This window comes from Neurospora hispaniola (assembly GCF_033458365.1).
Source record: "Neurospora hispaniola strain FGSC 10403 chromosome Unknown B0T23scaffold_4, whole genome shotgun sequence".
Taxonomy (NCBI): Eukaryota; Fungi; Ascomycota; class Sordariomycetes; order Sordariales; family Sordariaceae; genus Neurospora; species Neurospora hispaniola.
Genome location: NW_026944409.1, coordinates 4278967 through 4299169, shown reverse-complemented (window position 1 = coordinate 4299169; position 20203 = coordinate 4278967). Strand labels below are relative to the sequence as shown.

Here is a 20203-nt window from a genome sequence, read left to right as displayed (position 1 = left end):
TCAAGAATAGACCGGGGCCTGGTTATCAGGGTGTCCAAAAACACTGAAACTCACTCAGAAGCAAACAAAGGTCTTGAATCTTGATAGGATCTCCACAGAACCCTTACATTGAGACCTAGGGAGAGCAGGTTTCATACTCGATCATCATCACCCTCTCCACCCACAATGATACTAGGAAAGCTTGCTCTCCCCGACATATCTCCCGCAAGCACCAAGCTGGGTCTCCCACCGCCAACCAATGATGCCCTCGCACTCACAGGCTGCACATACTCTCCAGTTGAAGCCCCAGCATCTGCCCCGGCCATCGCGGCCCCCTGGCCAGCAGCCTCTTCATGTTTCCTCCGTCTCCTCGCTGCCAAAGCAGACTCGGAAGTCGAGCCCATCTCCTGCTTGAAGATGATAGATTTCGTCCCCTCGTTCCTTCTTCTCCTAATGAAAACCCAATCCCAAAGGCAAGTAGCCATCGATCCGGCCCTCTCGACGCTATATGTCCGGGTCATCGTTAGCAATTTGATGCCGAAGGGGAAGGGGAACGGATAAAAACGAACATTACAACCACCGCCAACGCCCACACAGCTGTGTCATACTCTGTCTTGAACATAATTCCCCTCACGGTTGGGATGCCCACTGCGCACATGACCAGCGCAACAGCATCAAGGACAGCGATGGTTACCGGCGTAGAGGTTTGTGACATCCTGGCAAAGAGGAAGTAAGTAGTGCCGAGGTCTGTAATGATTGCTATCGCCGCCTGTTTCTCACTGTTAGTTATCATCCTGCAACAGGTGTGGTCAAATAGGAGCTGATCAGGGAAGGAGAGGAAGAGAAGGAAACTTACCCCGGCCATAATAACCGCATATGTTTTCTCCGGGTATTCTTGTCCCCATTTTGCCGCGATGAACACGGTGAGGGCGAGGAGAGCGGCGGAGGTGAGGAGGGTAAAAAGACGGAAAAGGTACTGAGTCCATTGAAGGCTGCCGTACGGGGATGGTGGCTTAGGCGGTGACAATGCTGTCTGGAGGTCTGTGGTTGGCGTTTGTGCGTGTTGGATCTGAAGGGTTGGAAATGGCGTTGGTGTTGTTGATCTGGAGTCCATTTTGTTGGACTTAAGAAGCCTTGATAGAACGCCGTTGGCCAAGACTTGATAGTGCTCTAGATGTACATGTAGGATGACTGATTGCCCGATATGATGATGTATCGTCGGTGATGAGGCTCTGGAAAAACTTCAGCGTTGGGCCTGCGAGAAGTCCAGTCATGGAATTGAAGATTCGTAAAACTTACCTCATATAGATGGTCAGAGGTAGGTATGCTCGATCTTTTAAGCGCCTCTCAAGCATTTGAATGTCTCCAAAATGTAAGACCAAGCTCCGCAAGCTCCTCTCCATCACCGCTCTGTTTCGCGTCTCAGTGTCGATCTTCGACCGCCAGTTCATTGACGAGTGGAGGACGCCCAGCCCTTGTCTTGCGTCCATAATTCCAGACCGCTCTTGCGGAGAGACTCCGGTTCGTCCATCGTGGCTCTTGGTTGCAGTTCAGGACTTGAAAAGGCCGACAGACCATACGATCGTGTCGCACGACACGTTGATCCGCCGTTGGGCGCGACCACTCCAGACCTTCTCACCATGCAAGGCAACGCAAAGGAGCCGACGTGAAGAGCTAAATTGACGTCTAGAAGACGGGAGTGTGAAGAACCGAGCTGCTTAGTCCACCTTCTATTGGACAATGAGAGGAGACCCGAAGATACAGCGCTAGCATCTACCTGACAGGGGCAGAGTTCCTCCGCTCCAGCCCTAAAAGAGCGCTGATCGGCGGAGCATGAGGACCCTGTCACGTCTGTCTCGGCCTCGAGTAGGGTCTGCAAGGTCGGGGACTACATAGGTAGACTTGTTGATCTTGGCGTTTGTGGGGAAGGTGATCACTGGGGAAACGCAAAGTCACCGTTTTTGTTATCGTGGGGTTTTGACAACTCAAGCTCGTAACATCAGTAACATGATAAGTAAGCTTCCAGCTGTGGCTTGATCTGCTTCAAGTTGGCCTGATCCACGAAGCATCCCACGTGCCATACCAGCCTGAGTGCTGTCTCTTTGGCTAGGCTGTTCCCATTTTTATGCATTGAAGTGTTAAGATGAACGATCGCACTTGGAATCAGCATCAAATCCAAGGACAGTACAGATGTAGGTCGGCGATCGGTCGTAGACTTCCACTCTCTCATGACCGGGAACGAAAGATTCGGTATTCGGTGGCCAAAGCGGACCGAGTCTCATTCCCTCCGATGCCATGGGAACAATGATAGCATCGTTACCGCAACCATAGACAATTGAGCTGCCCAACTTCAGGACGCTATCATGACGTTTATCGTGCGTAGAGGTTCAAAGGCGTCTGTGCGTCAAGTCCAACGTAGCGGCTTCAGTAGGGAGACTGCAGGCTTAATGTGCACCTTCACGTCCTTCATTGACCGTAGTTCACCGCGGGGCTGGTGCTTGAGCTGTTCCCGCGGTCGGACTTGATCCCCGACTTTTCAAGGTTGATGGTGGATGATATGGTCCTGATCTGGATATTGGAGCGTACAATGGCGGACAGTAATTACCACTCCAACGTCATCCCTATGACAGCATCATAAAGCCCATCGACGCCCGTATATTCAAGATCCCATAAAGGTTGCGACATGGAGATGCTTTTGTCGCCAACCCTCGCTCACTCTTGCCTGACTCATGAGCTTTTCAACCTGCCCCAGCAGACTGTGATCAGTTAACACTTTAGTCGCCGTCAGCAAAGTAACATTGGCAGAGGTATCAAAAATGGACTCCGCAGGAAGAAGGCGTAGCCCCGACACAGTCCAGCGCCTCCTCCGAATATGGCTTTGGATCAATGATGCCCTGATTTTGGCCTCCTCGGCCATTGTTACGGGCATTTTGGCTCACTTCATCCGCAAATACCATGAGCGCGGCACGCACGTCATCTTTGAGGAGGTTATCGTGAGTATTCCATTCTCTCGAGTCCCTTGCTCGCCTCCTCCAGTACAAGTGTCGTCCTTGCCCGGTTCATTGCGCATATAGTATGTATGGCGGAAAAGAATGCTGATGACGAACAGGCCGTGGTAACCCTCTTTCTCTACCTCTTCGCCATTTTCGCTCCAGCTCTCAAGGGCTATCGCGGTTACCTGCTGCCGCTCAACCTCGCCCTCTCCTATCTATGGCTGACCAACCTCATCTTTTCTTCCCAAGACTATAGCGGCCACAGGTGCCACTACTACAGCCCTGCGTACGTAGGGCACTGTCGCTTGAAGCACACTGTGCAGGCTTTTAATATTATAGGATTGTAAGTCACTCCTAGCTCGATAATTTGGCAAGAGTGAGGCTGATATGTCCGGACAACAGCATTTCTCTCCTCTCAAACGTCGTGGCCGACAGTCTGATGTGGTATCGCTGCTGCGGTTCTTCTCCCGGTACTGCCGGTGGCCGTGTTGGCAATGGAGAGAAGGGTTCAGCGCCGTTGACATCTACTCCTGGGGCTACAACAGGTGCTCCCACTGCGTCCGATGCGGCGAACGGGACTCGTGTCTAGATTCAGATCGTCCTGGGCGTGGGCAACGGGCTTTCGTGCTGCTGCCATAACATGTTGTGCTGCCCAATGACGCCTGGTTTCTTTTCCTTCAGAGGGGTGAGGCTCGAGACTGTAGCGACGGGATATTGGTCAATGCGGGTGGATCGTTGAAACAGTGGCTACGACACGGAGTCGGTGGTAAAGAGAGTGAAGATTTCGGGCAACGATTTGGAGGAAGATCATTCGTTGTTGAGAAGTGTCTGATTGATCATGTCCAGTCGACGTTGTCCGCGAAGGCATGCGTTGAGCCACGGGGAGGACTTGATATCGGAGGGATGGTGGCGGGTGTAATAGGGCCTTTTCTTTTCTCTGGGTTGCTTCCATTGTATATAATGCTTAGGGAAGGGTACGTTACCCTGTTGTTTGTCAACTCTGTTCTCGATAATGTTGACTGTGAAAACTTGGCCGCAACCATAGCCCTGATGATTGAGCCGATAAAACTTCATTGGGTGTACTCAACTCGACTGGGGCAGCGGATCGGAGTTTCGTGGGTCGGAGTCGGAGAGGAAATGCAATGCCCCACTTGACCGGTGTCATGGCCGGCACTGATCAGAGGTTTGTCGTCCGGGTTCCGTAGCCAACCATGGCCGCACGGGGAGCACTTCATGGGGCCATTCGTTGTGATCAGCATCGCGGCATCGTCAATCCTGAACACGGTCCGAGCGAACCAGTGGTTCATCCCAAGATGGCAGGTGAGAGGCTGAGAAGCTGAGGTTCTTTGATTGCATAAATTAGAGGTGGCCAAGTCCAGAACAAGAGCGCACAGGTAGTAATGAGTGGTTTAAATGAGTGCCAGGTGGTCTGACGAACTGAAGTCGCCTGCTTCGGAAACGAGACTCGGTGTGGCCACTGGCCTCAGTGGGAGAATGGCAGGTGCGGATGCAACACCCCGGAGGCCGCATAAGGAAGGACCCAAACACGAAACGGGACACCTTGATGGCCACGGATCGGATCTGGTGGCTCTGAATGGCTGCCTGAATCTGGCGGCTGCTCTGTCCTTTTCGCGAATTGCAATGACTTGTCCGGGTTCGTCTCAATCTCCCTCGCTGGCGACCCAGAGTATGATGAACAGAAATGGGAAGGTGCAGAGTCCTTGGTCAGCAGCCGCCCGATTTCCGTCCATTTGACAGGTCGTCGTTGTAACATCGTCATGGCAGTGAGGCGTCTGGGCCGCGTCAATTGACAGGCATCGAGAAAAGCACCTCCGTCTTGCGTAGGAGGAAGAGTGCACGGGCCATATCCAACCTGAGCACGAGCCAGCGGCGTCGGCAGCATTCTGACAGCCCTGTTTGTAGGTAGGAAAACTTCACGTAATGAACTGCAGCCGTCTTTTGTAGCAGCCGCTGAAGAATGACTCTTTCGCCTTGGCTTGTACTAATCCGTAGGGCGTAATGGCCCTCTCACCGGCCTGAGTCGTGACGGACAAAGACGTTTGCCTACCTAGAGATATCGTTGATTCGTTTCCACAAGCAAACCATTTTCCCTAGGAGCAAGAGTGGTAACAATCCAATGTGACATGGGCGTGGTGTGCCTGGTTCAGTTGTTCGTCTGACCAAAGAAGTGTTGGGCAGCTTCCCATTTCGTCACTCTTTCCAGGGAGAGAACCGAGATCGGAACACACTGACCGGCTGCACCCACCCAATGCACCTGTCGTCCTTCTGCATTGGGACGGGAGGTCGGATTCGTGTCAATCGACTTGCCGATTGGTGGTTCGCCATCGATGCTGCCTGCCCGTCTTACACAAGACGACGACTTGCAGTGTGGCCTACGTAGACACTGTTGACGACAACCTGAACTTTTCCATTTGAGAGGGAGCTTGTTGACCAAAAGGAAACGCGTTCGGTGCAGTGGAGTCGACCCCTCTGTCAGCACCTCCCGTCACCATCGACCCGCGGATGATCCACTGGACCGTCGCAATCCATTTCCGCGTGTCCACATCGGTCATCGGCCCCGTGTCCAGGCTCCCAGGGCATCCCGCCAAAGCTCCTCGTCCAGCCCTCCACATTGCATCGATCGCTCGCTCAGCTCTGTCCGCCCGTCGGCTGCCCGCCCGGATTGCAGAGACAAATCCCGGTGTCGCATGGATCATGGTGTTGTTGATGGCTTGCCGATGACTCCTTCCGGGTCTTGTTGACCTCCTGGTCCGTCCGTCCGTACGACCGCGTACAACTGAACCTGGAAGGTACAAGTGTATCTAGTACTTCCCTTCCACCTAGTACCTCCTGCCTTTTGTCGACCTCGAGTCCGGTGTTCGTTGCTCCCTCTTCCAGTTTCGAGTCCAATCTCGTACTCGAATTGCACATCAGACACCACTGAAGAACTGACAGGATGCGGCTCCGGTTCCACATACTATCATTGAGAAACTCCCCAATTCCACCTGTTAGCGCCGCCGCCGCCGCTGCCATTGCAACTCCCGTCGGTCTCCTTCTCTCGTTAAGCTCAACGCTACCTTAGGAACCTCTAGCTAGCTGCCTCTGCCCCTTCACGACATCCCCATCTGGGGTCCGAACTACTCGCTCATCCCATCCTCCGTCGAGCGATCCTCTACACTACTTGTCGTGTCGCCTTCCTCGACAGCTTCCGGCTTCGATACACGAGACTTGGAAAGACCATGGCCGCGCCCGCGCAAAACTCTACCGTCTCCCTCGAGCGCCTACCGAACGAACTGCTACAGCCCATAGCCGAAGCCCTCGTTCCGCAACCTCCATTGACCACCCGCTTCGCCCTTCGTCACGTCGGAACATGGGCCAGTCAAGAAGCAAAGGACCAGCGGGCGGCATGGCGTCTCGCCCACCGTGAGTTGCTTACCTTCGCGCAGACCTCCCATCGCATGCTTGCCGTCGCCAGACCGCTTCTGTGCCGGAATATCCTCATCTACAACGAAAGGGCACTCGTGTCACTGTATCTGCGCATGATCAAGCATCCGGAAATCAAGCCTTGGATTCGCCACATCACATGTATGGCCAATATCACTGGCACCAAGCTGATCATGGGGATACATCGAGAATGGGAAAGACAAACTGGAGGTAGGATATCTGGATCCCGGTGCTTGGGTCTTTGTTCACCTTCTGACCGCCGCCAGTGAGATGGCAGGGCCAACCCGGCGCCAGTCCCGCTTCCATCGGCTTGGAGCTCCTCATGATCATCATGTGGCACGCCCCCAACCTAAGAGATCTTCTCTTTGCTTTTCCCGACCACCCCTTACCCAACCAGGAACTCCAAGACCCCACCGCCAACGATGTATTACTCCCAGCCTTCCGCGCCACCATATTGAGCTACATGAACTCCCCCGAACCCGTCAACCATCGACAGACCTTCGTCGCGCGCTACTTTCCCTTTCATCAGATGCGCAACCTGTCTTCTCTGCGCATCTACTGTCATAGAGACGAACAGCCTAGTCGAGATGCGACTTTCCCTCAGCTGCTCTCACACTACACCATTGCCTGCTTACCTGATCTCAAGAATCTCAAGACCCTCGAGCTTTGTTGTTCCTCGGCGTCGAATCTTTTCTACGAAGACATGACGATACCTCCGCTTCCCCAGATCCAACAGCTTCGTCTATACGGCAGCCGCATCCATGAGCCGAGGCTGGTTGCGCTATGTCTGGCATGTATCAACCTACAGGATCTACTTGTCCATTTCGAAGAGAGCACTACGGACGATGACAGGGATCTTTTGCCCGATGGGAAGACCCTTGACGTTGCCCTAACCGGTCTTTCAGATTCGCTGCGCAGTCTCGAGTTGGTTGCTTTGTCAGAGGGCCATTACCTTACGCGCGGAAGGGAACGTCCGAGGAAACCGGAGAACCACCGACTCAAGTGCATCCCACATCTTAGACGGCTTGAGAGCCTTACCCTCGACTACCGCGGCGTTTTCGGTACCCTGGGCATCCTGGAGGAAGATGACGGTGAGAGGCTGTGTCAGCTACTTCCGTCGTCACTGCGTGACTTCACCTTGGTGTGCGAGTGGGGAACCGCTAAAGACTGGAAGCAAAGCTATCTTGCCAACCTCGACATGATACTGCACGGCGTAGCCTGCCTCTGCGCTACCCAGTCACCGAAGCTGTCAAGCATATCGTTGGCTATTCACTCATGGCCTGCAAAAAGCAGGTTCCACAGACGCTTCGGCAGAGAGGTCGAGGAAACAAGGCTGCGCTGTTTGAAAGCAGGCATTACCTTTCGGACGTTCGACTTGTTCCCTTCGTATCAGGATGAAGATGATGTTGAACCCCTGGACGAGGGTGACTTTGAAGACGAGGACGGGGGGGACATATTACCCGAAATGGGCGATGGCGGGTTTGAAGAAGAGACCGAACTCGAGCTGGAAGAAGAGGATGAAGCGTCCGAATACTACTTTTCCGGCGACGAGGAAGAGGATCCGGAACGCGAAGCACGGAGGCCTCCTACATTTGCCGCATTCATGGAACAATTGGGAGAGGACCATGGACACAGCTTCGACGAGCTTTTCTATGCGTACCATGAAGATCGATGGGATGAGTATCTATTCTGAGTATGCTGTTGCTGCGATCGTAGCCAGTTGCATTTCGACTTTGTCACATAACCCTGTCAGGAATCAGAATACCGAAGGGAAGAGCTGTATGATTCGGCAAGGACATCGGTTACCATCATCCAACTTCTCACCAGACGAAGACAGGTGATTGTCTGTACCGAGCAGTATCGGGGTCTGGGTCGATATCTCATCACCGCATCAACCCATTCGGCAGACATGGCATTGCCTCGCCGCCCTTCTTCATTTTTCGGCTATTATTCGATGGCAAGGACTGCCTGAACCAACCACGCCAATGTAACGATCCATTCTAGATTGGCTTTGTTGCGTGCCCTACAAACTTGATACCCCAATATATCGACCTTCGATTGCGCAAGCTCCTTGCTCTCGAACCTCATCCCTGTGACTGGTTCTCATTCTGCCGCTTATGCACCCCAGTCCATATGCCTGAGGATATAACCTGTACGGTTAAATATCCAATCTGGATGTATACCAAAACATGGGCCACTGTCGAACTGCTCTTCGAGTCCCGAGCAAATGAGCATCTCTGCCGTCCTAGTAGCCCGTGTCAGCAAAGCGACTGCCGAAGGTTGGATCTGTTGGACTCGTTGCGCTTGCGTGTCTTGTAATTTTCCTTCACCTTGTCTCTCCACCACTTGTTGCCTCTCTTTCCTCCAAGCAACCAACCAACGTTTGGGGCGAATGCTTCCTTTAACTGATTTTGTCAGGTGTTGACCCAAATTATCCTGGAATTGAACCGCAAGGATACATGGCCGCCAGTGTGGTAACTGATGATTTTATGTGCAAAGTTGAGACCCCATTCCGTCTCCGGATATTTCTTTCTCTGGCATCCCTCGTTACCACCAACCTGGGAAGACCAAAACACTGCACTGCCAGGCCTTTTCTTCCCTTCATCCACCAAATCGAGCCATGGTGACCACGACTACATGGCCTTGGGGCCTTTTAGTCATGACCGGCTATCTCATCAACCTCACCTCAGCAGCTTACCCCTTAACCACCGACGCCAACTGCCACTGCTACAAAACCAACGCCACCTCCACAAACTACTTTCGCCAACACAAATTCTTTGACTTTCGCAACCTCCAACACTACGCGAACACACCGCCAAACCCAATTTCCACATTTGAGGGAAATGCGGCCGCTCCTCCGACATCTTCTTACTTCGACTCGAACCAATGGAAAGACAACTGGGGCATCCAGACCTGGAACAATACCGAATCAATGCGCCTCAACAACACCGACGTCAACGACGCCACAGTGCCAATGGTCAACTCGTTCAACAACATCTACATCGAGCGCTCTTCTGATAGGAACGCCAATGGGCAAACATACTTGGTGATGCGAACAGTTCGACACTCTTTAGACGGCCCTTCCACGCGCTATGGCTCCAACTCAAGCTCTGGCTTTCAAAGTTCTGCCGAGTTCGAATCCAAGCTCACCTCCTACCAATTTCTCTCCCTGCGCATGCTCGCCCGTACCCGCGGTTCTCCGGGCGCAGTAACCGCCATGTTCACCTACCGGCCTCCTCCTCAGCCTCAGCAATTGGCGCTGGTTCAGGAAGCCGATCTGGAGATTCGCACGCAGGATCCGCCTAATTTCGTCCAGTATACCAACCAGCCGGCTTGGAACAGCACTAGTGACATCAAAGAGGCGACGAGGAACGCGTCCATGCCAAGTGGAAAGAAGTGGAGTGACTGGGCATTTTATAGAATGGATTGGACGCCTGGGCAGTCAACTTGGTTCGTGAACGGTGTGGAGGCTAGCAAGATCAACTTCCAGGCACCAAGGGACCCGAGCCAGGTGATGTTCAATGTCTGGAGCGATGGTGGCAGCTGGTCAGGTATCATGGGGCAGGGTGGGAAGGCGGAGATGCAGGTGCAGTGGATTGAGATGGTTTACAACAGCACAGAGGCGTCTGGGCCTGTGACTGGACCGTGGGGAGACAAAAAGGGCTGTGCCAATATTTGCAGTATTGACGAAACGACTCAACTGGGCACTCCGGTGCTTATTAGCAATCCAAACGGTGAGTTTTCACCCCGTCTCACTCAGCTCCCAACACAGCCGTATCCTTTTGCACTTCCATTTCAACCCATCATCATTCCCATAGCCCTTGCTCTCTCTATCCTCAGTCTCATCACCCAGCTTACTCTACCTACTCAGCCTCTGCCCCGTCCTCCTCATCCGCTATTTCCTCATCTACTTCAACCCATTCCGCATCTTCTCTCTCTGCCCGTTATCATGTCCCCGTTGCCCTTTGCTATGCAGAAGCGGTACTTGTTCTACTCTGGATGTTAACAGGTGAATAGGTGGTAACACGCCCGCCAACCCTCCAAACAGCTGCACAACCGCCAAATATGGCCAGTGCAACGGAAAGAACTGGAATGGGTGCAAGACTTGCGTCAGCGGGAGTGCGTGTCAATATCAGAATGATTATTATTCGCAATGTCTGTAGGGTAAGCGTAGGCGTGCGAATGTACACAGTCCGGTACTGGGTGGTATAGGTAGGAATGAGAGATTGTGCTTCTTCTGGCTCGGAGACGATTGAAGTTGTTCTATCGGTAAAATCGCGAGTTTGATACCTACGTACCTACATCTATGCGTCTTTCTTGTCTGGGGAAGAAAGGGAATTTTGGTTGACATGTCGTTGAGCATGATGGTAATGTGTGGAATGCACTTCTTTTGGAACAAAGGAGCGAAAGGCGTGTTTAGGCCACTAACATCTACCTATCCTCGGGTATTGCGCACAAAACTATCAAAACAATATCTAGGCCGACTTCTTCTCAACACGTCCCCAGGTCCTATTATGCGGCCACTCCACCGTCTCAACACCACCCCTCTCCTTGCTCGTCAAACGATCCCTGAAATCCCGAAGGAACCTCCAATGTCCCTTTTGTACCCACCCCTTTTTCACAAAGTCGTTCATCGTTGCCGGGTAAAAATCGACCACGTCCAACAACGAGTCGTCATGTGCAATTGCCACAAACACGTTACCCAGCGCGTCAGGCTCCTGCAGCTTGCCCGCCGTATCAATTGTCTGCTCCACATCATGATGCCAGGCCTCTCCCCTCGCGGCTTCGTAAAAGCTCTTGGTCGGTAGCTCAGGGTTGGGCAGCAGCTTCTGAAGCGCCGCGCCGGGGCATTTGCTGTCGCAACCGGCCGAGAGAGGAAGGAAAGGGTTGGGAGAGACTTCCTCGGGCAAAGGCTTGAATTTTGAGGGCCGGATCTCGCCAACGTGGTGGACGGCGTCGCCGCCTAGGCAGATGAAGCTGTCATATCCATCTGTTTGTTGGGAGGTCACCCGTGCGAGGCCGCACATGTGTCCGATGGCGTGGCCGGGGGCATCGAGGAGGTAAAAAGAGCCGTCACCGAAATAGTCGACTGCTGGGAAGCGGCCGATTTGCAGGCGCTTCCAGTTTTTGCCGTCTGAAGCGGCCGAGGTAAAGTCCACTTCGATCAACTCCCGGTCCTTGTAATCCGCTTCAAGGATCGGCGAGTCCGGGTTGGTAGGGTACCCCGGCATCAACCCCTTCTTAAACCCCGGTCCGACGATCAAGGCCGCCTGCGGTCCGATGGTGGTGATATCGCCGATGTGGTCGAAATGGTAATGGGACCAAACCACCGCTTCCACTTTCGAAACGTCAAACTTGTTTTCTTTCAATATATCGGCAACGTTCTTCTCGGCTGACAACGTCCACCCGATTTCGCCAAAGTGGTGAAGCAACTTGGGAGGCATATTCTCAATGTCTTTGCGCATGCCGAGGTCGAAGAGGAGAGAGCGGCCGGTGACAGGGTGCTGGATGAGGAAGGCGAACATGGGGGCTGCGAGCCAGTCATGTCCATGTTGGGGAGGAGAGACAAAGGATTTGGCGGGCACGCCATGGAGGGTGCCGGTTGAGTTGATGATGGACACCGATACGGTGGAGGGGGAAGGAGGAACGTTTAGATCTGGAGTGGGAGCCATGTTGGTGAGTTCCCTTTGGGATTGTCGTGCGGTTGTCACGCTGTGATACTTGGGGGGGGTGAGATGGTTGCATTGGTTCGAGAAGGGAGGTCCCGTTGTCTATAATATACCTCTACCTCTACCTTACAGTAGAGGTACCTATGCATGTCTCCGTGAGGGGTCGCGGGATCAACCGGTCGCCCGAAAATGAGGAGGCGGTGCGGAGGTTTTGATGGGGGAGAGTTGATCATGAGCCCCTGAACATGGAACTCTTGGCCGGATATCCTCCCCCGGATTCCAAGCTGGCGAGGTCTAGGATCGGCGTCCATCGATTATGTTGTCCATTCATTGGTTGACCCAAGGTACGCCGAGGCACCGTCGACACTCTCGAGACATTGCATCCTGGAACGTCTGGGTTCCTCCCCATTCACCGTCGGTTTGTCAGGTTGTCGGGTTGTCAAGTTGTGAGCCATTTCGAGACCCATACAACTTGCCCGAGTTTTCAAGTAAACCTGAAATTCGTTCGGTTTGGGGACTGGAGCTCCCATTCATATGACGATACACCTAGGTAGGGTAGGTAGTATCAAAACCCTTTCGAACGACCAACGGATGATGTCAGGACTGGAACGTCGTTGGACGGTATTCCGGAAGCGTGGGAACATTTGAGAACATGATATCCACGCAGTGACCGGTTGGTTTTCAGTCACACCAATGGTAGGTACCTACATCAGTGTGCAAGCCGCCACCCAGTCCGCGTAGATCTGGGGTTACATGTAGATAACACGACAAAGACGACATCCGACGGGAATGTACATGCTCGCCAGATTGCGGCGAAACTTTACGTTTCAACAGCTCCAGCCATAGGTTCAAGATGAAGGAGATATCTTGTGTTTCCAATGACGTTGTCGGGTTCATCTTCGTTCGCTTACCTCTGGTGCACATGGCCACTGAATGTGCAGTGTGCGTTGTGTTGCGTGAAGGTCTGCTCGGTTCACATACCTACTAACGGCGGCGGGTGATAGCGCTCTGATGTTGTCTGGTCCAACCGCTTCACTCATCCATTGCGTTCTTCCGTCTGTGGCCGTCGTTGAGAATCCGACTGAGGCTGGCAATGGAAGATCCCGATGCGGGGTCGAGATCTCAAGGTGGGGTCGTGAATCTCGCGGAGTTACAGCCCCTGTTTAACCCCGCCACGTGCCCACAAAGTTCGGCCGAAAACCATCCGATGAGTGACATGGGAAACTTTTTCACAGCGGCTGCACATTTGCCCCTCATAGCAGCCGAAATTTTGAACAACAAACAATCAGGTCCGCTGGCTCAATGGCAGAGCGTCTGACTACGAATCAGGAGGTTCCAGGTTCGACCCCTGGGTGGATCGATTCTTTTTGAAGTTTTCTCATTCATATCCTCTCTTTTTGTCTCCTGGCCTTCATTTTCCAAGATGTATTCGTTGTTCACACCGGCACGATTTCTTCCTCGACCAGTGGTTTCTGCCCATACCAGAAGTACATCCACATATACCCGTGAATCTTGGTATCACCCATCGCCTTCTTGCAACCCTCTTGTAGTTCTTTCACTTCCTCTTCGACAAAACACTTCCTCATCGATGAGGTCGCCATGATAGCGGGTACCAACCCTTCCGTTGCTGCCCTTAGCAAGTTTCCAAAATTCTTCATCCTCCTACCACGTATCCTGTCAGCTTCAACATGTCTTCTTTTTCCAAATCTCTGTGCGCTTTGGGGGGCTGGGGATGGAACTGAAAGGGGCTCCTTACTCGTCCCTAGGCCATGGGCCCAGCGGCACCCTAAACTGTCTACAAGTCACGTTGACGAAGCCGGCTCCCTCCATCATCTCTCCTATCTGGGGGGTGATGCGGCAATCGACGCCTGCTTGAGCCCAAGCTATGTGTGCCAAGTCCATAAACTGCGCGGGCGGATACGTGTCTTTTGCGGGAATGGAATTATCGTCGGACATGATCCGAGGGTGGAGGTCCTGCGTTTCAATCCAACCGCCTGGCTTTAAGTGACTTTTTGGCCTCGTGTTAGCCTCGCTGTCTTTGTTCCACACAAGCAAGAGGATTGAAGCCCTGGCTTCCCTTTGGAAAAGGAAGAAAAAACTCACTCGAAGCATTTCCATATCAGTCCCGCAGGATCAACTACCGTGGAAAGTAGGTATCTGGCATGTACGAGATCGTAATCATTCCTCTCTGTCTCAAAAAAGTTTTCCTCCTCATCCTCAATATCATCAACCCACCACTCCACATTCTCCGGACTCAGGACCGGTTGGATTGGGCTCAAATCCACTCCCACCACCTTTGCGAACGGGAACTTGTCGGCAATCTCCACTGTCCATTTGCCTGTTCCGCAGCCAAGATCCAGAATCTTGTTGAGGTTGTCGCCGATGGGGGACAGGAAGTGGCGGCCGTAGATGAGATCCAATGACAAAAGGTGCAGAAGGTCCTCCCGATCCTGTTCGGGAGGGTCGTTAGGAAGGATGTAGCCGCAGGACGACTGGAAACCGTGGTAGCGGCGGCCGTAAGGGGAGATGTGATGGTGGTAGAAGGCGGGAGTCAGAGAGATGTGAGAGTTGTCTGATACTGTGGAGGCATTATCATGTTCGGAGGCGTCATCATCTACCTCTGCTTGGGAGAAGTCATGAGGTTCGCCAAAGTGGATGAGTTCATAGTCTGAGTCTGTCGAGATGGTGCTAAGTCGGCGAACGGAGCCGGCTGTGAGTTGACCATCAGAGTCCTGAATCGGGTTATGACCGACGAGGATCAGGTCGCTTGACTTTGATGGGAGAGGCATGTTGACGGTGGTTCAGGATGGAACCGGTCTCCGTAGTTGTTAAAGACGATGACAGGGAAGTGGAGACTGGATCTCAAAGGCAGAGATCCTGGCTGAGGACAGTACTGGATATAGGTAGGGTGCCCCTCGCAAACAAAGGCAGCTCGTCCGTAAACATCAGAAACCCACATGGCATGCACGAGTCCAAGTTTCGAGATAATCCGACGACCCAGGATCAAGTAATCACCATCAGGGTCGTATAGCGTCCGCACTGTCTGGTCTACCTGGTAACATCGTGACATCAATAGCGAAGAAAAGGGTCCATCGAGGGTTCATGGCATTCGATGGATAAAGTTGCAGTGCAGCCGCAAAAGAAGCCTGAAACTAGTGTCTCGGGCCGCGGCATCCTTCGAACTGTGGCCCAGTGCAATCTTTGTCGGCCGACTAGTCTCGGGCCGCGGGCATACATGGGCGTGATATCAGGACGTGTGATGATCCGAATGGATGGCTTGACGACAGTCTGCCATTGCTGCCGGTGTCTCGACTGGAAAGCAGAAACGTCGAGATAATAGGTAGGTATGGAGACGGCGGCTGGGGGTTTGCCAGGCCGCTCATGACATGCTGTGCCATATAGACCATGATCTCCAGACGCAAACTAGGTACTATAGACGATACGTATGCGGTTTGTGAATCGGTCACATTGTGGGGTCTTGGGTTCGCCTTGCGATACGGAACGATGTGGATGGTGAAGAGTTTCCACTGCCATGTGCAGATGAGCCAGTGTCGGCCAGAAATATTGGGGGAAAAGACAACAGCTTGCTTTGGCCGCTTTGCCGTCAAGTAGGTGTTATCGGGCTGTCACGGCCGACAAGCGGCAGAATTCGTCCAGTCAAGTAGATGCCGTGTGTTGGGTGGGAGCTACTGTGTAGAGGAAGTAGTGTAGTAGGTAGTAAGAACGAAGCTGGTGCAGCGACGTGGATGCCATGGGAAGTTGGTGTTTGGTTCGAATCTCAAGTTGGGTGGGGTCCGAGATTGTTAGTGCAGTACGCTACTATATGGTAATTTGTCCAGGCCGCGTGTTTACCTCTACCTGTTTCCAACCATCAGCTTACCTAGGTAGGTAGGTACACCCAACCCATTCACATTTCTTCATCGTTTTCAGAGATTCGGCTGAGCTTTCACTTTTCTTTATCACACTTTTGGCTTGGTTCGATATCTCACAACTTTCATCCTGTTTATACCTAGGTACTCATCTATCGTACCTACCTCACACTTGCCATGTGTCTCTCCACTCACGGACTCAATCAGAACCCACGCCTCAACGTCCCCGCCTGCCAACACCCTCACCAACGCCTCATCAGTTCACCCCGCCGTCTGATTGAATCGATCAACCACCGCCAGTCGAATGGTATCCCGAGCTCGACCACCGTTAGCGGCACAATCAACACCCCCCCAAAAGGCGCAAATGTCACTTGGTTCGCTTTTTCTTTCCGAATTAGACGCCGGCCCCCCATCCCGTGCACAAGCGCCACTTCGCACATGCACACGGCACCGTGCGCCATCGTTCGACTCTTGCACGCCGTCTTTATGTTCCACGACATGTCTCGATAACCCAACAGAACCTTCAGACTTGTCATCCACCACCAAGATCACCACCCTCAATCATCTGCGCTCCCTGGTGCCTCACTCTTACTGCATTGGCATCGATGTGGAGGGCATCGAGGGCATAGCGCAGGGTATCACCTCTGTGGGCATCTCCATCCTGCCACCCGTCTTCTCCCTCTCCACGGCATCCGCGGATGGCTCGTGGCCATGGCCCTTTCCAGACCACCACCAAGGGCAAATCGACCTCGACACCATCGCTTCTCACTACCGTCTGCAGTCTTACTGCTTTGCCGTCCTTGGCCGTGAGCGTGCCCGGTCCTACGAGCATTTCCACTACGGCGAGGTTGTCCACCACCCCGTCACCCACCTCCAGTCCACCATTGTCTCCGTACTGCAGTCCGTCCGCCTTCAAAACCCCACGGCCCATATCATCCTCGTGGGATTCGACATGGAGCTTGAGCACCGCGCTGTCAAATCTGTTTTCCCTTTGTTGGATGACCATGTCACACACTGGTGCGATGTCTCGCATACCGGTCTTGCGGATGCGAGATGGGAAAGTAGAAGGGTAGCGCACAAGACGCATCGCAAGATCTCCTTGCGGGATACCATGTTGGCTCTCAACTTCAGGCGTAACCATGGGATACAGCCCCGAGCGAGGCATCACTCGGCTGGTATGGACGCTGTGCGCACACTGGGAACAATGCTTGCGCTTCTGGCGAGGGCGCCAGAGGCAGGAGGTTTGGTGGTCAAAAGATTTACGTGGGAGGAGCATGGGAACAGAAAACTGTGGGAATGGGTTCCAAGACCGGCATCCAAGTTCCCTTGGACAGTGAAAATTGTACCGGTGCCGACAGATGACAAGGACGGAACAGCGCACCTGCCAGAGTCCCTTGGCAGACCAGCCCGGTTGTTCAATTTCGTAACGAGGAACTTTGCCGAACCAAAAGCCGTAGCGGTCTGTCCCCCGGCTAGGTCGGGGCCGCTGAAGACACATGGCTGGGTGAGTCTACATAATGAGGAAGAGATGAAGAGGCTCGTAAGAGACTGGGATGGGAAGATGGTTGTCGATGGGGTGATGTTGAAGGTCGGGGGGAGACCGCCTCCTGAGAACCCCTCTAAGATCTCACTTGAGCACCCGATGAAAGCCAGTTCCAGCGTAAGCGAAATGGTTAAAAGAGCTAAGACAATGGCAGATGAGCTACAAGTTGAAGAGGAAGAAGCAGAGCGGGACTCGTTTCTCGCAGAGGGTCTGTCCAACATGGAGCTTGATGACACTGGAGAGGTACCAGCTAGCGCGCTAGAGTCCTTGTTCCAATCGGACAGTGATGGCAGCTCCTCGGGTGATATATGCCGTACTTATTCCCCAATTGAAACGGACTGGAACAAAAACAAAACAAATTGGCGATGAGGTTCAAACGAGTGTCGGCGATTTGCCAGACGACCCTAACCCTTCTCCGGTGCCTCAATTGCTGCGCCCGTGTCAACTTGCCGGGGGGCTGCCGCAGCACTGCTGATCCCTGCACCGTGACGCGAATCGCATTCTCCACCGGCGGTCTCCACCGGGCAGCACTTGCAGCTCCAAGTTCAATTGCGACAAGCGACGGGACTTTCGTTTTGCGATTCGGTTCGATTTCCATCTTTCCATCTTTCCATCTTCCGTGTCTCCGGGCAGCTAGGCACCTATCGATACCACTTCCACCCAAACCACACCCACCGCAACATTTATTGGACCGCGATGCTGAAATCAACATACAAACCCTCTCCTGGTGCTCTTCCTCCCCTGCCACCAGGCTGGACCGAACACAAAGCGCCTACCGGGCACACATACTACTACAATGCCTCAACCAAGGAGTCAACCTACAAGCGCCCCGGCGTTACTCCGACTCCCACTCCTCCCGCCGCCGCTTCTCCGTTCGGTCCTCCGTCCGCTTCGCCAGTCCCCGGCGCCCATCCGCTCGCCGCGGCGCCAGCGAACCCCTCCATGAGCTACCTCCAACACCAATCCGTTCCCGCGATAAACCTCTCCGATCCACGCGTTGCCAATGCCCTTATGGCGCAGTATTCCCAGCAGTCCCAGCCTCAACACCACGGCGGGCGAGGGGGTTTTGGAGCAGGAGGTAGGGGCGGTAGCCAGCAACAGCAAAGGCCCCGACCACAGCCCGTCGACAAGCCAAAAGCCAAGATCGCCATCCTCGGCTGCGAGCCGTGGTTCCTGGTATACACAAAATATGGGAGAAGGTTTGCTTTCAATCCGGTAAAGAACGCGAGTTACTGGCGGATTCCGGACAAGATCTTGCCAGCAGTAATCGAGTTGGATAAAGAAAGGATCAGGAGGAAGGCCGCTGGGGAGCCACCGCTCGAGGAGGATCCGAAATACAAGAGCCATGATAAGGAGGAGGAAAAGGCGGAGGGGAAGAATCTGGGTTCGGGGCAGCAGGGTCTAGAGGAGACGCACGACTACGACAGCTCAGAATACGAAGAAGTAGAAGTCACCGATGACGAAGGCGCAGACCACAACGACGCCGAACACCCCTCCCAGCACCAGCGTACCGAAGACGAAAACCAGGGGCCGATCGAGTTTACAGAAGACGACTTTGCCGCTCAGCTGGCCATGATGGAAGGCGATGGTATGGACATTGACCAAGAATACGATTTTGAAGCACAAGCAGAAAATGTCGAGCCCCTTTCTGACGTCGACGCCCGCCTCCTCTTCCGCGACCTCCTCGCCGACTTCCGCATCAACCCCTACTCCCCTTTCCAAAAGCTGATTGACGAAGGCGAGAAGACGGGTGTCTTCTCCGACCCGCGGTACACTGTCCTCTCATCCATGCGCGAGCGCAGGGAAGTCTACGATGAGTGGTCCCGCGAGGCTATCCAAGCCCTGAAAGAAGCGAGGGCAAAGGAAGAGAAGAAGGACCCGAGGATACCATACCTGGCCTTTCTACAAGAACATGCCACGCCAAAGCTATATTGGGCTGAGTTCAAGAGGAAATATCGAAAGGAAGATGTGATGAAGGATTCGGCGCATCATAGGAGCTTCAACGACAAGGAAAGAGAAAAGCTGTACAGGGAGCATATCAACAGACTGAAGCTACCGCAGTCGCAACTCAAGAGTGACCTGAAGAAGTTGCTTGAGAGTGTACCGCTCCGGCAGCTGAACAACCGGTCCTCAGCAGCCAGCCTCCCGAGCCAAATCTTGGCAGACATCCGATACATCTCGCTCGATGCGAAAACGCGCGACGAATTCATCGAGGGTTACATCCAGGGTCTTGCCCCACCTCCAGAGGCCCAAAGCGCTGCGGAAGAAGCGGAGGATGAGGTACTGAGGAAAGCTAAAGAGGAGAGGAAGAAGAGAGAGAAAGCGTTGGAAGAGAGGGAGAGGAGGGTAGAAGAGGAAAAGAGAAGACAAGAAAAGAGGTTAGCCGTTGAACGGGCGAGGCTCAGGGAGGAGGAGAGGGAGCTGCAGAGGGCTATGGTTGTTGATAAGAAGGGGCTGCAGAGTCAGCTGGGCGGTGGTGCTACGGCTGGCGGGGAGGCGTCGAAGGATGATGAGGCAAAGGAGGAGAGATAAGGGAGTGAACAAGTGGCCGCCTCACAAGATGGTATATACCCAAAATTGTTCATCAGCATAGCGCTCAGGAGTTCCCATCTTTATATCACGCCGCGGGTTTCCAGGAACAACCAGGTTCCATGTATTCAACAGGGCATTTACACACTAAACATGTGGGAGAATGGAAGCAGATAG

The 20203-nt window shown here is 53.5% G+C and overlaps 8 protein-coding genes and 1 non-coding gene across 9 annotated transcripts; 6 read left to right on the top strand and 3 right to left on the bottom strand.

Moving 5' to 3' along the window:
• Positions 1 to 28: 28 nt before the first annotated feature.
• B0T23DRAFT_155182 (uncharacterized protein) lies at positions 29 to 1653 on the bottom strand. Its single transcript, XM_062832619.1, has 4 exons — positions 1279 to 1653; positions 836 to 1211; positions 549 to 748; positions 29 to 483 (listed from the first exon to the last, which is right to left on the bottom strand). The coding sequence occupies exons 1-4, from the start codon at positions 1467 to 1469 to the stop codon at positions 132 to 134; spliced, it is 1119 nt and encodes a 372-aa protein (XP_062693523.1). The 5' UTR covers positions 1470 to 1653; the 3' UTR covers positions 29 to 131.
• A 1142-nt stretch (positions 1654 to 2795) lies between these two features.
• B0T23DRAFT_317203 (uncharacterized protein) lies at positions 2796 to 3561 on the top strand (the record flags this gene model as incomplete). The annotated part of the gene is made up of 3 exons (XM_062834987.1): positions 2796 to 2972; positions 3089 to 3258; positions 3375 to 3561. 3 exons carry the CDS (start codon positions 2796 to 2798, stop codon positions 3559 to 3561), a joined length of 534 nt encoding a protein of 177 aa, XP_062693522.1.
• Positions 3562 to 4205: 644 nt separating this feature from the next.
• B0T23DRAFT_405038 (uncharacterized protein) lies at positions 4206 to 4880 on the top strand (the record flags this gene model as incomplete). The annotated part of the gene is made up of 4 exons (XM_062838957.1): positions 4206 to 4292; positions 4336 to 4366; positions 4659 to 4756; positions 4818 to 4880. 4 exons carry the CDS (start codon positions 4206 to 4208, stop codon positions 4878 to 4880), a joined length of 279 nt encoding a protein of 92 aa, XP_062693521.1.
• Positions 4881 to 6108: 1228 nt separating this feature from the next.
• B0T23DRAFT_155110 (uncharacterized protein) lies at positions 6109 to 8137 on the top strand. The gene is made up of 2 exons (XM_062832618.1): positions 6109 to 6626; positions 6683 to 8137. The coding sequence occupies exons 1-2, from the start codon at positions 6212 to 6214 to the stop codon at positions 8107 to 8109; spliced, it is 1842 nt and encodes a 613-aa protein (XP_062693520.1). The 5' UTR covers positions 6109 to 6211; the 3' UTR covers positions 8110 to 8137.
• Positions 8138 to 8939: 802 nt separating this feature from the next.
• Positions 8940 to 10676, top strand: B0T23DRAFT_155102 (concanavalin A-like lectin/glucanase domain-containing protein). Its single transcript, XM_062832616.1, has 2 exons — positions 8940 to 10150; positions 10434 to 10676. The coding sequence occupies exons 1-2, from the start codon at positions 9037 to 9039 to the stop codon at positions 10577 to 10579; spliced, it is 1260 nt and encodes a 419-aa protein (XP_062693519.1). The 5' UTR covers positions 8940 to 9036; the 3' UTR covers positions 10580 to 10676.
• Position 10677: 1 nt separating this feature from the next.
• On the bottom strand, positions 10678 to 12245 carry B0T23DRAFT_155103 (beta-lactamase-like protein). Its single transcript, XM_062832617.1, has one exon. The coding sequence runs from the start codon at positions 12086 to 12088 to the stop codon at positions 10892 to 10894; it is 1197 nt and encodes a 398-aa protein (XP_062693518.1). The 5' UTR covers positions 12089 to 12245; the 3' UTR covers positions 10678 to 10891.
• A 1128-nt stretch (positions 12246 to 13373) lies between these two features.
• B0T23DRAFT_t188 lies at positions 13374 to 13445 on the top strand. The gene has a single exon. It is a non-coding gene; the product is annotated as a tRNA-Arg (tRNA).
• Positions 13446 to 13801: 356 nt separating this feature from the next.
• Positions 13802 to 15035, bottom strand: B0T23DRAFT_155093 (S-adenosyl-L-methionine-dependent methyltransferase). Its single transcript, XM_062832615.1, has 2 exons — positions 14189 to 15035; positions 13802 to 14083 (listed from the first exon to the last, which is right to left on the bottom strand). The coding sequence occupies exons 1-2, from the start codon at positions 14872 to 14874 to the stop codon at positions 13969 to 13971; spliced, it is 801 nt and encodes a 266-aa protein (XP_062693517.1). The 5' UTR covers positions 14875 to 15035; the 3' UTR covers positions 13802 to 13968.
• Positions 15036 to 16318: 1283 nt separating this feature from the next.
• B0T23DRAFT_316676 (uncharacterized protein) lies at positions 16319 to 20029 on the top strand (the record flags this gene model as incomplete). Its single annotated transcript, XM_062834948.1, has 2 exons — positions 16319 to 17458; positions 18308 to 20029. 2 exons carry the CDS (start codon positions 16319 to 16321, stop codon positions 20027 to 20029), a joined length of 2862 nt encoding a protein of 953 aa, XP_062693516.1.
• Positions 20030 to 20203: the final 174 nt, after the last annotated feature.

Excerpts from the sequence above, each read along its gene's own strand:
- B0T23DRAFT_155103 (XM_062832617.1), bottom strand. The coding sequence starts at position 12,088 with ATGGCTCCCACTCCAGATCTAAACGTTCCTCCTTCCCCCTCCACCGTA.
- B0T23DRAFT_155102 (XM_062832616.1), top strand. The coding sequence starts at position 9,037 with ATGGTGACCACGACTACATGGCCTTGGGGCCTTTTAGTCATGACCGGC. Across the intron at positions 10,151-10,433 it reads GCTTATTAGCAATCCAAACG|GTGGTAACACGCCCGCCAAC; the intron begins GTGAGTTTTCAC and ends ACAGGTGAATAG.
- B0T23DRAFT_155093 (XM_062832615.1), bottom strand. The coding sequence starts at position 14,874 with ATGCCTCTCCCATCAAAGTCAAGCGACCTGATCCTCGTCGGTCATAAC. Across the intron at positions 14,084-14,188 it reads CTGATATGGAAATGCTTCGA|CCAGGCGGTTGGATTGAAAC; the intron begins GTGAGTTTTTTC and ends AGTCACTTAAAG.
- B0T23DRAFT_155182 (XM_062832619.1), bottom strand. The coding sequence starts at position 1,469 with ATGGACGCAAGACAAGGGCTGGGCGTCCTCCACTCGTCAATGAACTGG. Across the intron at positions 1,212-1,278 it reads CCTCTGACCATCTATATGAG|AGCCTCATCACCGACGATAC; the intron begins GTAAGTTTTACG and ends AAGTTTTTCCAG. Across the intron at positions 749-835 it reads ATGCGGTTATTATGGCCGGG|GCGGCGATAGCAATCATTAC; the intron begins GTAAGTTTCCTT and ends AGTGAGAAACAG.
- B0T23DRAFT_155110 (XM_062832618.1), top strand. The coding sequence starts at position 6,212 with ATGGCCGCGCCCGCGCAAAACTCTACCGTCTCCCTCGAGCGCCTACCG. Across the intron at positions 6,627-6,682 it reads ATGGGAAAGACAAACTGGAG|TGAGATGGCAGGGCCAACCC; the intron begins GTAGGATATCTG and ends GACCGCCGCCAG.